The sequence below is a fragment of the Chrysemys picta genome, chromosome 9, assembly GCF_011386835.1.
Source record: "Chrysemys picta bellii isolate R12L10 chromosome 9, ASM1138683v2, whole genome shotgun sequence".
Classification (NCBI taxonomy): domain Eukaryota; kingdom Metazoa; phylum Chordata; order Testudines; family Emydidae; genus Chrysemys; species Chrysemys picta.
The window spans coordinates 36496859-36511945 of NC_088799.1; the positions used below are offsets into that span (position 1 = coordinate 36496859).

A 15087-nucleotide genomic window follows, 5' to 3' on the forward strand; every position below is an offset into this window, starting at 1 on the left:
GATAACTTCTGCTGTGTTTGTGGTGAAGTGACTTTTGCATCACAAAAGCGCAGTATAACCACTATGGTTAAGAAAGCCTATCACCTTTATTTTGGCTGCAAAATTGGAGATCAGGAAAAGAGGTGGGCCCCACACATATGCTGCAACACTTGTGCAACAAATCTTCACCAGTGGTTGAACAGGAAAAGGAAATCTATGCCTTTTGCAGTGCCAATGATTTGGAGAGAGCCAACAGATCATACCAGCAATTGTTACTTCTGCATGGTGCCTCCAGTTGGGAAAGGTGTGTCAAAGAAGAAAAAGTGGACTGTGCATTATCCAAACATTCCATCAGCTATACGCCCAGTACCCCACGGAGAAGGACTGCCGGTTCCTGATGCACCAGAATCATTCTCACTTGAGTCAGACGAGGAAGAGGAAGAGGATGAAACTTCTGGTCCTGAACCATCAATGTCAAGGGACCCACATTTTCTCCTATCCTCCTCCTCTGAACCACACCTCATAACACAAGGAGAACTGAATGACCTTGTCAGGGATTTGGAACTACCCAAGAGTAAGGCAGAGCTGTTGGGCTCCAGACTACAGCAGTGGAATCTCCTGGCAGGTGATGTTAGGGTTTCCATGTTCCGTGACCGTCAAAAGGATCTTGTCCCATTCTTCTTCATGGAAGGTGATCTTGTAGCCTGCAACAACATCGATGATGAGATGGCAGTCCTCAACATCGTTCATGATCCAGATGAGTGAAGACTGTTCATTGATTCATCGAAGACAAGTCTTAAAGCTGTTTTACTGCATAATGGCAATGTTTTGCCATCAATTCCAGTTGGTCATGCAGTCCATATGAAGGAAACCCATGACAACATGAAACAACTTTTGAGGTACATAAACTATGACCAACATCAGTGGCAGCTTTGTGGTGATTTGAAGGTTGTTGCTCTCTTGCTTGGTCTGCAGACTGGATACACAAAGTATTGCTGTTTTCTCTGCGAATGGGATAGTCGTGCAAGAGATTCCCACTACATCAAGAAAGATTGGCCACTCCGACAGTCATTGGAGGCTGGGAGGAAAAGTGTTCAGCATCCACCACATGTTGAATCAAGGAAGATTTTGTTACCAGCCTTACACATCAAGCTGGGTCTGATGAAGAACTTTGTCAAGGCCATTGACAAAACACAAGCAGCTTTCAAGTACCTCCGTGGAAAATTTCCAAGGTTAAGTGAAGCTAAGATAAAGGAAGGTGTCTTTGTTGGTCCTCAGATTCGTGAACTTCTTCGAGACGATGCATTTGACCATGCACTGCGTGGCAAGGAAAAGACGGCATGGAAAGCCTTCCAGTTAGTGGCAATAAATTTTCTGGGAAACAACAAGGCAGACAACTACAGATTGTTGGTGGAAAACCTCTTCAAGGCATACAAAAGCCTTGGTTGTAACATGTCACTAAAGATACATTTTTTGCACTCTCATCTAGATTTTTTTCCACCGAACTGCAGAGCAGTGAGCGACGAGCACGGCGAGCGATTTCACCAGGACATTGCAACAATGGAGAAACGCTATCAGGGCAAATGGAGCCCATCAATGCTTGCAGACTATTGCTGGACAGTGACAAGAGATGCTCCATTTAATGAATACAAGAGACAAGCCAAGAAGGGCCGAGTAGACAATGAATAGGACTAAACTATGTACATAATAGTTTTTTGCCTTTTGTTTCATAATAAATTTTATTTATATAACCCTTTTGCTGATTTTTAAAGTGTTACATAAACAGGACGGGTGAAATATTATCATGTAAAGCAACCATAAACACATGAAAAGACCTAGGTTTACAATTTATGATTAAAACTCTACTATCTACGCAATATACATAGACATCAAATATAAAAACTTAAATATCTTAGAAACAGTAGCCAATCAGTTGTTTTAATTGTCATATTTGAATTCAGCACATCAAAATACATAATAGATAGCACATTTTATCTCTGAAGCAGGCGACTTCTCAAAAACTGTAGACCAGTGTAACAGAAATGTGTTCTATTTAGCCGTAACCCAGATTTAAAATACTTGCAGTGGTATTAGTTGGCCATGCCATTTCGTAACTCAGCAAAGTTGTTGTTCCAAGGCAGCCTTTCTTAAGCTTTTGCAGACATCATTAATGTAAATTCTCCAAGTATTATATGGGTGAAATTTACACTACCTCCAAAATGCCTGTTTAAATGAATTTTGTGCTGAAACCACTGATAGAATTCACCACCCCAACCTGCCAGCGGGCCCAGTGGACCACTACCACTTTAATTCCTGTGTGAGACAGTGGATCCATATAATTGTGAATCTCTTCAGCATGTTGTCAAACAACCCTTACACAATCGCTTAATCAGGGCTAATGCAGAGTCCCCATCTATGATCCATAGGGAAGGCAGAGATACACCTCCCTCCACAGCATGAAGTAGTTGCTATGAGGCAGCTCCGATGCAGCCCAATTTTCTGGCCCAGGCCAGAGGTTTGATATTCCCCTCTCAAACCTGCCACCTGTCCCCTACATACAACCCAAGTGTTCAGACTCTACGAAGGTGAAGTGAATTTCATCCTGGGATTCTGTCACCTCTGCATAATTGCTTTGAGGTTGAAATTAATCTGATGGCTTTAAAAGAAAACATTTTGCCAGTGTTGTTATATTCCGTTCTGATTAGTGTCATATAAAGGGAGAACAAATGGAGCAGCTGTTTGGAGCCAAGGGATGTTTTGTGTAAATAAAACTATAAACCCTAGGATATTGACAAGACTTTTTTCACCCTAAGTTCCCTACGAACAAGTATTTAGTCAACGCCTGTGAAATATTTACAATTTAGAAACCCGCTAGCAGCATTTTAAATTGAAGAATAAAAAAGTCTACATTTTTAATTAATTAAATTAAAAATTTCACCAATATGTTCAGGGATCATAATGACACTTGTATAGTAATGGTAATTCCAGCAATTGGTTTATTGTATGAGATTTATTTATTCTTTTCCCCAAAGTGTTTAGAGCTAAACTTCCACCTACTGTGTAAAGTGGGCCAAACAATTAATTTTCTTGTTCTTATGAATATTCTTCCAAACCTTATCTGTAATTCTGCCTAATTGTAGACATTAAGTAGAATTATAGATAGTATTCAGACATTGTAGACATGTCACGTGCTAGCCATAAGGGATTTACATACAGATATATAGCCCTGATGCAGGAAAGCACTTAGGCATGCATATAATTTTAAATACCAAAACAGGATTTCACTATATGCTTAAAGTTAAGCACAGGCTGAAGCATCTTTCATGATCCCTTGAAAAGTTTTCTGGCTTTGTGTCACTGAAATCTCCGAAAGCTACAGGAGACCACACCTTTCAAAATCAAAATGGCCTGAACTAGTCATCCGTATGCTTGTCAAGATAGTGTTTTCAGTTTTGCAAGTATCTGCTTCTCTGAAGTTCATTATGTCAGCTTCCATCAACACAGTAGACAAACATTGGTTTGGAGCTACAGAACTACAGTAATTACAGCGATGAGCAGTTACAATCCATCTCCTCCAAAGTTAATTTGCACAATATAAGCATGATCCTTTTCATTAGCTCAGGCAAATTTTCCATAGACTTCAATAGAAATTTTGCCTGAATAGAGGATGCAGGCCCAAGTCCCAAGGAAGATAGATGGTTTTTTTTTTTTTTACATTGTTGAACACCACAACAAGACATTGTTTAGGTTTCCTGTACTCTCTCTAGAATTGAACTTCACTACTATGAACCACATCCTGAACAAGGTTACAATATGTAATGGTAAAGAGTTTGATAGCCATAGATGGCTGCATTAAATAGCTGTGCACCAGGCTGAAGCAGCCTAAGGATGGTTAGACCCAGTATATAAAGAATGAAGAGGGAACACGCTACAATTCTGTATAGGAACTCCCTGCCTCCCTCCCAGTCCTGTGAGTAGCCTTCATGGAAACTGGCGCTCTCTCCCACTGCTTGAGATGCAAAAGTGACTGTAGCCAGGGCCGGATTTCCAATTAGGCACAGTAGGCATGTGCGTAGGGGCCTGGTGTTCTAGGGGCACCTAAAAGTTAAAAGTAGGTTAAAAGTTTAAAAGTTAATACAGTAGAACCTCAGAGTTACAAACATCTCGGGAATGGAGGTTGTCCATAACTCTGAAGAAGAGTTCAGGCACACGGGGGGTTCAGGCTGCAGCCGCAAGGTTGGGACGTCAGGCTGCGGGTGTGGGGGAACTTGGGGCTTCTGATTCTCAGGGTGCCAAAGCTTTCGTTCATATATCTTTTCATTTAATTTTTTATGGAAAACATGAAGGTCATCTGTAGGCAGGGGGGAGCTCTGAAGATGCTGTGCCTAGGTGTGTGTAAGGTATAAATCCAGCCCTGACTGTAGCCCCAGGACTTCTTCAGTGGTAGCCACAACAAGATGGGGATGTGTGGGAGGGAAGAGAAGGATGTCAATTGCCTGGTGTGAGAGAGGGTTTGAATATTGGTGGGGGGCTCTCTGCTACTTCTAGCTCAAACACCATTAGGTGGAGTGTTGGGGAAACCTTAATCCCCATTTGGTCGCACTGTCTCCATTTCCTGGATGCAAATTCCACTTCGGGGTTGTCAGCCATAAGCGGTGTTGGGCCATCCTGCCCATTCAGTCCCACTCTTGCTGACTGTCTCTCAAGTTGGGAGGAACCCACACAAACACATGCACACTCTTGCCTCCTAAACTTGTGTATGGTAGCACATCACCTCCCAGGACCAAGTTGTTATACTGTATTTGATATACAGGTTATGCAGTCACATTACTTTGCCCTTATAGAAGGCAAGGTGAGTTGGGTGACCACTATGTGGCCACCTCAGATACTACATGACTTCACTGTCATCCATTTGGATATGCCCCAGCATCCATGACTGTCAAGCCTGGTGGTGCCATGTAGTTGTTGTGGAATACTTACAGTGAATGATGCTAAGGCCAGGATTAAAATTCAGTCCTATCCCAAATTTACAGAAATCATGGAGTTAAAAATACTTACTAGTTTCAATTGTAGCAATATTGGCAAAGGGATACACCTCTACCCCGATATAACACGAATTCGGACATAACGCAGTAAAGCAGCGCTCCGGGGAGGCGGGGCTGCGCACTCTGGTGGATCAAAGCAAGTTCGATATAACGCAGTTTCACTTATAATGCGGTAAGATTTTTTTGGCTCCTGAGGACAGCGTTATATCGAGGTAGAAGTGTATTTAATATAAATAGGCCCACCCTGGTGGTGTAATATTAACTATGTATATATCCAGGTAGACAATGTTGTCAGAAATGTGAAACTGTATAATGTGCTACATACACTACTTGATTACCAAAAAAAATCTAGTGCTCAGGTTACAGTGCAAGAATAGTTGAAGCATTCTGCAGCCATGTCACCTAGGGCAGGGATTTCGTTAGCTCTTAGAAGTTGAGCAGGATTGGTCCTGGTCAGTACTTGGGTGGGAGACCAAGAAAAAGCACAGTGCTTGAGGGAGTGATATTTCTGTAAATGGCCCTTTTCCCTGCAAGTCAGTATTGTTTTAGTGTTTCAGCATGGTGTTAGGGTGAACTGTTTTTTAGACACCACATTTTGAATGAGATATAAAATTAAGGTCCTGGCTCTTTTGGTCATCCAAAAATCTCATGGCACTTTTCATGAGCAGACAGGGTCAACCCTGGAGTCCTGAGCATATTCCAGTTTGGGTAATAATGTTCCACCTGCTTAAATTCTTTATCCCCTGCATCTATGTCACTTAAACTTCAGGTGATTTTCTGCCTTTCTTGCATGAAGCCTCTAAAAGAGAATACAGGCCTATAGCTTTTGGATAAATTAAATAGTATCTATGAAAAATAATAATATAACAGTTAAAATGATAGACAGTAATAGAATTGTATTATTTTGTATTCTATTTTGGTTGGTACCAGAAGCTGGGATTCAGTTTGTTTTTTAGGATTAGAACATTGCCTGGAAGGACTCTCGAGAGACTAGCAGTCTCATTGACATCATTTCTCTAGCATTCACAGAGAAGCTTCTTCAAGAAGATGGTTTACAAATCATTTTGTCCGACAATTATGAAGAAAAAATTGGTACCAGAATCAACACACAATGTTCCTGTAGCCTTAGACAAGCCATGTACCAAATCTGCTTCTGTAAAATCAATTATGTGGATATTTTGGGTCATTATTGCTGGGAAAGTAACACCATTCCATCTGGAAGAGAAGATTATGGGTTTAGATCTCATTGTAGGAGGTGGGATTTTGCTCAATGCTGATGAAGCAATACATCACTGGTGGAAAAGTTATGGGCTGGTTTACATTTGTGAAATTAAATGGAAATTATCTATTGCTGGTATTGGCTCAGGTGCACACTATAGATCTCTCAACACTGTTCAGAAAGGGTATGGAAGACTCCATTGTGCTCAACAACTTTCTCTGGATAGTAAAAGGTGCTGTCATAAGTAGTTATTATAGTAGGTAGGGTGCTGGTGAGTGCCTCTTTTATATTCACATAATCATTCCAGCACAGCTACTATAATTCATTTCTCATTTGAGATAGAGAAAATAAAAAGCAATATAAAAATCTAATTCCAAGTAATACAGTCTTGGCGGCAAAATTGTCTAATTGGTCCATTTCCAAAAGAAACAGACAAGTTAAATTCAGGAGAGACCATCTTTGGTGGTTAAAGCTGTAAATCAGCCCTGCTCCATTACAGATCTCTCTGCCAGCAGTGGTGGGGAGAAACACACTAATCCTAACATTCTTACAAGAAGATTCTTTGCACGTGACAAGAAAACTTGAGCAGTCAGTCCCCTTCATCTAAAGATATACTACTAACTAAAACAGCCAGGATTTCCCATCAGAAATGCAAAATGCATCAGTGCTAAGTTTTGCCAAATCTTAACTGTTGACTATATAGAGCAGTGGCTCTCAACCTCTCCAGACGATTGTACCCCTTTCCGGAGTCTGATTTGTCTTGCGTACCGCCAAGTTACACCTTCCTTAAAAACTACTTGAAATACAAAAATACAAAAGTGTCATGGCACACTGTTACTGAAAAATTGCTTACTTTCTCATTTTTACCATGTAATGATAAAATAAATCAATTAGAATATAAATATTGTATTTACATATCAGAGTATAGTATATAGAGCAGCATAAACAAGTCATTGTATGAAATTTTAGTTTGTACTGACTTTGCTAGGCCTTTTCATGTAGCTTGTTGTAAAACTAAGCAAATATCTAGATGAGTTGATGTGCCCTCTGGAAGACCTCTGTATATCTTTAGGGGTATGCATACCCCTAGTTGAGAACCACTGATATAGAGAGTAGAGTTGGTATTTACATTGCACAGTCTTAACATTAATGAGAACACAGAGATCTTAATATTTCAAGGTACAGGGATCAGTATAGAAGGAGCTCATGAGCTTATTACACGCTGAAGCTTTGACGTCAGGAATTTCAGATGGACAGAATTATCTCTAAAGCAGGTAGAGTAAAAGAGAGGAACAAACCAGTGTGTTGAAGAGAATGGATTATTTTGCATCATCAGAAATACTAACAGGGTTTCTTCGCAATTATAAATAGTGTCCATGATCCTCAAAATATAGTGATGCATCTTTTATACATTCTTGTTATAATTTCATGGTAGGGAAAAAAAGATAACATTTGTCCCTGCTTATTGCAGTGTATATTGTTGGGGAAACATTAGCATAAATATTTAAGTGCTGCACCGAATAGTCTGCTAGCAATTATTGAAAACAGCAGTTGACATTGTTGAGTCTAACTGCATTCATCAGAGAGCTTTGGGTTAAAGCCTGGAAATCAAAGAATAATTAATGTAATCTTTTGTTTTTCACCCCTTCCTGCTAATGTTATTGTGCATTAAAAAAACTGTAGAAAAGGAAGTCATCATGAAAATTAAAAAAACAAATCAAGGGAAAAAATAAATCACTATTTAACATCCAATTCTCTGCCACCAAAGTCTGAACCCATAACACAAAGAATCAGTATTTTATAAAAGTTGAATGAAGGAAAACTGTATTTTCATTTTCTGTCTTATGCTAGGCTACAGTACTATGATGGGATGTCATGACATATTGTGTAGACAACATGGCATGATGCCTTGTGACAGTATATCATGCTGTTGTGTGGTGACTGTACATAATGAAATTGTGGTGCATTTATACTTCATATTGGTATTTTGTAATATCATGTTGCTGCACTGATACCAAAGTATGTGAATGAATTAGATTTTGATCCCTAAAACTTCATTTGAAGATCTCAGCTGACTTCAGTTAAAGATCCTCTGCCAAATAATACTCTCTGTTGAAGAAGATCTGTTGAAATCTCTCCCTCCCTCTCTTTATGCTTTAGGGTTTTCTACAACACCCATCTTTTTAGCATCTAAATGCCCTAAAATCTGTCAGAGCAAAGAGAAAGCAAGTTGGAAGGTTGAGTGTGATGGTGCTCCAGGATCTTCTAGTCTGAGCACTTTTCAGTTTCTGAGGAGGAAGGAGGGGCCAATATGGCATCTACATTCCTCTCCTTGAGCTGCAGAGTGGCCCCAGTGTGTGATCTCTGTGAAGTTCTGGTACAGCCTTCCAAGGGGAGCAATGGGGACAAAAGACATATCTGGCTTCAAGACTAAGCTTGATAAGTTTATGGAGGGGATGGTATGATTGGGTAGCCTAATTTTGGCAATTAATTGATCTTTGTCTATTGGTGGTAAATATGCCCAATGGCCTGTGATTGGATGTTAGATGGGGTGGGATCTGAATTACTACAGAGAATTCTTTCCTGGGTGCTGGCTGGTGAGTCTTGCCCACATGCTCAGGGTTTATCTGATCACAATATTTGGGGTCGGGAAGGAATTTTCCTCCAGGGCAGATTGGCAGAGGCCCTGGGAGTTTTTCAACTTCCTCTGCAGCGTGGGGACAGGTCAGTTGCTGGAAGATTCTCTGCACCTTGAAGTCTTTAAGGACTTTAGTAGCTCAGACATAGGTTAGAGGTTTATTACAGGAGTAGGTGGCTGAGATTCTGTGGCCTGCGTTGTGCAGGAGGTCAGACTAGACCAGGGCTTCTCAAACTGGGAGTCGGAACCCCTGAGGGGGTCTCAAGGTTATTACATGGGGGGTCGCGAGCTATCAACCTCTACCCCAAACCCTGCTTTGCCTCCAGCATTTATAATGGTGTTAAATATATTAAAATATGTTTTTAATTTATAATTTAAGCACTCAGAGGCTTGCTATGTGAAAGGGGTCACGAGTAAAAAAGTTTGAGAGCTACTGGACTAGACAATCATAATGGTCCCTTCTGACCTTAAAGTCTAAGAGTTTGAGGCTCCACTTTTAAGGGACAGGAGTAGACCTCATCATCCATTTCCAACCTCACAGGAATTTTCAGATGTTTTGTAGCTTCCCCAAGAGACAGGGTGCTCTTTAGTTGGATAGAGAACTGGAGAATATCACAAAGCACACTGAGTTTTGTGAGAATGGCCTGACATCTGTGGAATTCCCCTGCTCATCTCAGTGCATTGGTAGCTTAGGAAAGCCCTTTGACTATTCATTTTATGATTTAGGCAAACTCTACCCACTCCCAGTTTGATTTATAAGAAGCTCTGTGAGTTGAAATCCAAATAGTGACTTGGTCATTCTTCAGGTTATTGGCATGGAGGGTATGATTTGGCACATATTTACCTGACTGCACATTCATATTGCTTGACATGTCCACATACAGGGAGACTGGAATGCAACATCCCATAGTATCAATGTGTGGCAAACCTAAGGGAGCTAGAAGTTGTCATGTAGCCCTAATGCAAAAAATTCTCAATAATTTCAATAGGTTGGGGGCCTCAATATCTTGAGATAGTGTAGGGTTGGGGAGAGAGGTGATTCCTGTCACACTAGTATAAATGTTCTGGAGAAAAGTCAGTCTGCATGTTAGCAAAACCATCAAACAGGAAAAAAATAATACATCATGAGACATCTCTCCATCACGATTCAGATAGCACTTTTACTTTAGCTTTCCTTTTTTAGTCATCACTGCTGGTTACACCTTATTTCTTCTTTATATCTTAGATGCCTTATGCCAATTCAAAAAAAGGGCGAGGGGATTGTATGACAAGAATCGAAAACTTTGTACCAAAAATCTCCAACCCAGCACTTATGTGCAATCCTCCTTCAGATTCATATTGGCTCTTCCCCAGTGATTTGAATACTAGAAAATTTGTCCTTACAGTCTCATGAGCTGTAATTTATAAGATAACTCTATACACTGGACTTGTGGTGAAGAGCCATTGTTGTCAACTCTCACGATATTATCGTGAGTGTCATAATAGTTAATGTTTTCTTAAAGCTCCAGCTCCTGGTGTCATGTGTTTATGTGAGAATCTTTAAAAAGTTTCTAGTCCTTGTAATTGCAGAGAAAAGTGAACCCTAAAGGCACAAAATCAAAGCAAACAAAAAGGATTTTTTTTTTTTTAAATCATGATTTTTAAGTCCATCTTAATTTTGGAGAGGCCGACTTGTAATTGTTAAACACTTGGGGTTGGTAATACTGATGTACAGATGAGCTACCATAATTGGAAAGGAACTCTCAAACAGTGGTGAGATGGGAGTGGGAGCCAGTTGTGCTGCTTTGGCCGATGACATGAGGTGATCAGCACACACCTTCTGTCAATGTGATATTATCAAATTAAGTGTTGATGTTTGGGTGCAAGAAGCTATGCATCAGAGAGATTTAGGGCCTGATATACTGTATCACTCACTGAAGTCACAACCTTACAGAACAGGACTTGGGAACATCTAAGAGAAAAGTTAAGTGTTTTACTTTGCCAGGAGAGAAGACATGAAAGAGGAAAATAAGGAAAGGTGGAGGAGAAGGTATAAAGCAAAAAGCCATTTGGGGGAATGGTGTGACAGAGAAAAGAAGAGAGAATGCAAATTGAGAGCCAGCTCACCATACAGGGATGCATTAGAAAGTCAGCAGTTACCAGCGATCACCCCAATACAATTTCTGTCCCAGCTCATTTAACATCTGGACCAATGGAGTTCCTCTTGCAGTTTGAACTTGCTTGACAGACCAATTATCTGCTTCCATGACTTTTTCTCCCTGTGCAGCTGTACTACATCTGCCAGCTGACTCTCTGTCCAGTCACTTCCAAAGCCTATAATAGCATGTGGGTAATTGATGTGTTCAGACAGAAACATCACACCAAGACAGCTAAAATCACTTGGATCTTAGAGTTCTTTTAGCAGAGGTGGGTTTTGTGTTGTCAGGTAGTACTCTCGAGGGACAAATTTCTGCCATTGAGACAGTCCAAAGGAAAATGAATGGGTTGATACTGAAGTCCCATCCCTTTGTCAAATATCTTATCTAAAATTAACATTTGATTCCCTAGTCCTGCCATGGAGTCTAAATTTAGTTATAAAGCTTTTTCCCTTAATTTTGAGCCTATAACCAATTTTCACCTAGACGCCCCCTCTTTTAAAATGGCCTTTGGCCAGGGGAGTTGGAGATTCCCTCTCCTATGAAGCAGTACTCAGAACAGTACTAGGGTTTATTCGCACATCAGTCTTCCTGTCATCTCACTCAGGAAATTTCCCTACCAAGATTTTGCCCATGTCCTAATCCATCGAGGGGAGTTTAGCACAATTTGGATGTGGCATAGGAGCCTTTTAGTTCTATTGATGTAGCCTTCATGCGTTCAGATTTCTCATAAATGGCCTTGCAGCCTCAAAGAAAGGTCAAAAGTTTCTGTATCCTCCATGCCAAGGTAGATAAAGTCCTGTATTGTTTTCTCATATAATGCCTTACGATCCCACTCCCAGCAACATTCATGGACCCCTCTTCTTTGGTCACATCAAATGCTGAGAGAGAAAGGGCTTTTGCAGAAGTGTTGTTTAGAATTGCCAGGTGATGTTCTTTACAAGGCTCTACAGCTTTGACTTCTTACCATCAGCAGGTGCTGCGCTTGAATGGTGGGTGCTGAGTGCTATTGCTTTGGAAAGGTCTTTCCCTCTCAAGTCATTGGCACTACATAGACAACTACTTGATCAGGAATAAAAAGTGAGAATTTCCCTACCTGTAAATTGGGTTTCCACTATCAACCATTCAACAATTTGGTTCTCTGCTAGGGTAGATCCCAGTGTATAACACTCCTTTGTACCGTATGCTATTGTTATTTAGTTGAGTTTTCCAGGGGTATTTCTGAAAGCTAGAGAAGAATCCAATTTAACAAATGGGGGAGGGGGAGGTACAGCTAGGCGCTGAGTAGGAATTTCTGGGATAACTGTAACTGTTAAATGTATGAAACAGGTTCAAAGAACAGAGGGAGACCCATAGTCCAAAGTGATAAATGCTGTGTTGGAGAAACCTGTTTGATAGGTCCCTTTATGAAACTCCATGGTTACATCCTGGTCTGAAGACAAGGAAATACTGCAGTACCTTGGATAGCATAGTGTGATAACTGTGGGTAAATGGTGACTTTTTAATGGCAACCACTATGTTGCATGAACTTTCTCTGCGCAAAGTACATGCTTCTGTGTGCCTGTCTCCTTCTGTCTCACTCCTCCCTACTTTCTCTTCCTCTCTGTCATTTTCTTTTCTCCTCCCCATCTTAGTCTCTTTGATACTTACAAAAAGACTCTTGGAATGAGACAGATGGTTTCTGTCACTCTGTCTGACCTGTGAGGTTTTTATTTTTGAAAGTGTGCTTGCACGGTATGTGGGGTCTTCCATCTCTATTTTTGTACTGTATATTGAGGCACTATGAATTCACCTCTTGGCTGTTTCCACTGAGAATTTTTCTATACTAACCCCTCACTTGGGCAATAATAGCACTATTATGATGGTTTGTTTACGAGGGAATAATCCAGTTCCTGACAGGAGAAACTATGGGGCTGAATGCCAAATAGTTTATCCTGACAGAGGAACTAGATCATTGCCAAGTAAAACTGTGCAGTGGTACTTTTATTGCTAGCAAGCGACCAGCATTTAAGAAGTGGCAAAGCACAAGAGAGCAAGGGAGTGAATCAGCACTCGGCTAATGGAAACAACTGAAATTAAAGTAGGTCATTCATTCTGCAGCTGATTCACTTAAAATAATATTGTCCATATGCAGTTCTAATGCTTTGTATTAAAATAAAGAACATTTCTGAGTGTAATGAGTACATTATCATGATGCCATAGGGTGCTGTGATGATGTCTGCAGAGTGCTGTTAACTCCAGGGCATATTGGTTATCGGGAAATAATCAGGATGAAAATGAACATTCTGAGTGGCCTGCCTGGTTCACTTGTACTGTATTGACATGGATATTCTCAGTTCAGTAGCATTGTGCTCTTTCTGAACATAACAAAACTCATTAATACTTCAATGTCGAAAGAGTATTGGAAAATGAGACCCGGTTCAGTTTATGAATTCAGGGAGAGTATGAGAGTCGAGACATAATATTGTACTTTCTTATTCCACAGCAGGAGAAACCCAAACTTTTGGAGCCCTTGGATTATGAAACTGTCATCACAGAGATTGAAAGAAATATTGGGGACAACCCTCTTAAAGATCTCATTACGTTTCCTAACGATGACTTTTCAGTAAGTACAATGAAATGTGTTTTATTTACAGTTTTTAATCTGTAGACATGGCGGAAAGGTGAAATGCCACAGAAGAGCCTCCTAACTGGTCCATATATCTTTTATTTTGGGGCAACTTTTTACTCCCTTCTCTCTTCCTGCTGCACACCTCCCACTCCAAGAGCAGACACAGTGCAAATCCTTAGTGATCGTCATATATATCTCAGGAGTTCAGGAGATTTACTGTGTCTTAGACAGTGACCAGCGTAATGGGCAGCGAGTCTCTAGTGCTACCATTATACAAATAACAAATCATCGTTTACTTTGGAATCTCACTTACTCTGTCCCAATTAACGTTTGGTTATTGAAATCAAACAGCCAAGGAACGCTGCTGTTAGCCTTCAGCTAGAGATCAAATGTCACCTATCTGACATATATTTAAACCATGAGGTGACTGCCGTACTAGGTTGCTGCCAGCTCATAGCACTGTCACTATCCTACATAATCTAATTTGTTGTTTGTTTTTGTATTTCTAAATGGACATATTTCTTTTCTTCCTGTGCACTGTGTTAATGTGCTTGTGTTTATAATGGGATAAAGGAACAGAGTTAAACAATGCGGAATGCATATCCCATTTTATGATTAATTCCTGTATCTTTTTTACACTGTTCTGAGCGTCTATTGTGCAAAAGTTCAATTTTTTTAGCTGGTCAAGACTAGTCTGTTCTCAAACTCAAGTCTCTTTTCACTTAAAGCAGCATAAAATCAGGAGCAACTCAGTTGAAGATAAGAGTTCAACCCTCTAAGTAAAAGGAGAATTAGGTTCCTGGCATTCAGCCATATTAACTGGCTGTTACATTATGTTCTCATCCTTTTTTTTTTTATTTTGGAGTCAGCTTTTGTAGCTATTTCTATATCATATATGTTATTTTGCAGATATTAGAAACTGAAAACCCCATGTCTGTCTTGTCCATCCTGCCAATGCCTCTTGTTTGGCACTAAAGCAATTGGGTTGCATTCAGGCACAGGAGGGAGCAGTGTTTTGAGTCACTACAGCAAATCTGGGTACTTCCCTTGGTATCTTGTTTCCTTTCATTTTAGTCTAAATCAATTGCAGTAGCGGTGCCTACATCTCCAGGGCAAGGGCAGTTTGACCTCCTTAGTAGACTGAATAAACTCCAGCCACTCAACTAAAGGGTGTCTGTTTTTATTCCTATACTTCCCTGCACTGAAATGTCTCCTGCACACAGAATTCCAGGATAGGCCATTTTCAGCTTGGCTCTGCCAGGCAGCAGGAACTATTTGTGTGCAGAGACACCCAATTTTGGCTCACCTAACCAACCTGTATTCCTTAACCAGCCTGGCTCTGAATGTTATTCAGTCTGATAGTGCCCCAGGAAGCTATGGACCTTATTATTAAAATATGATGATTAGAGGTACTTCAGTCTCTGTGGCCCCAAGGCCTCAGATATCCTCAGCCCAGCCCT

General features: G+C 40.5%; 1 protein-coding gene across 15 annotated transcripts in view; it reads left to right on the top strand.

The window, feature by feature from the left end:
* Positions 1-15087, top strand: part of DOCK10 (dedicator of cytokinesis 10) — a 226103-nt gene that overhangs the window by 68714 nt on the left and 142302 nt on the right. For 14 of the 15 annotated variants that reach the window (XM_065558013.1, XM_008165874.4, XM_065558018.1 and 11 more), the window contains exon 2: positions 13502-13621. In XM_065558013.1, the coding sequence (XP_065414085.1) occupies positions 13502-13621 (120 nt within the window). The remainder of the gene's footprint in view (positions 1-13501; positions 13622-15087) is intronic. The other variant, XM_065558014.1, reaches the window with a different exon arrangement.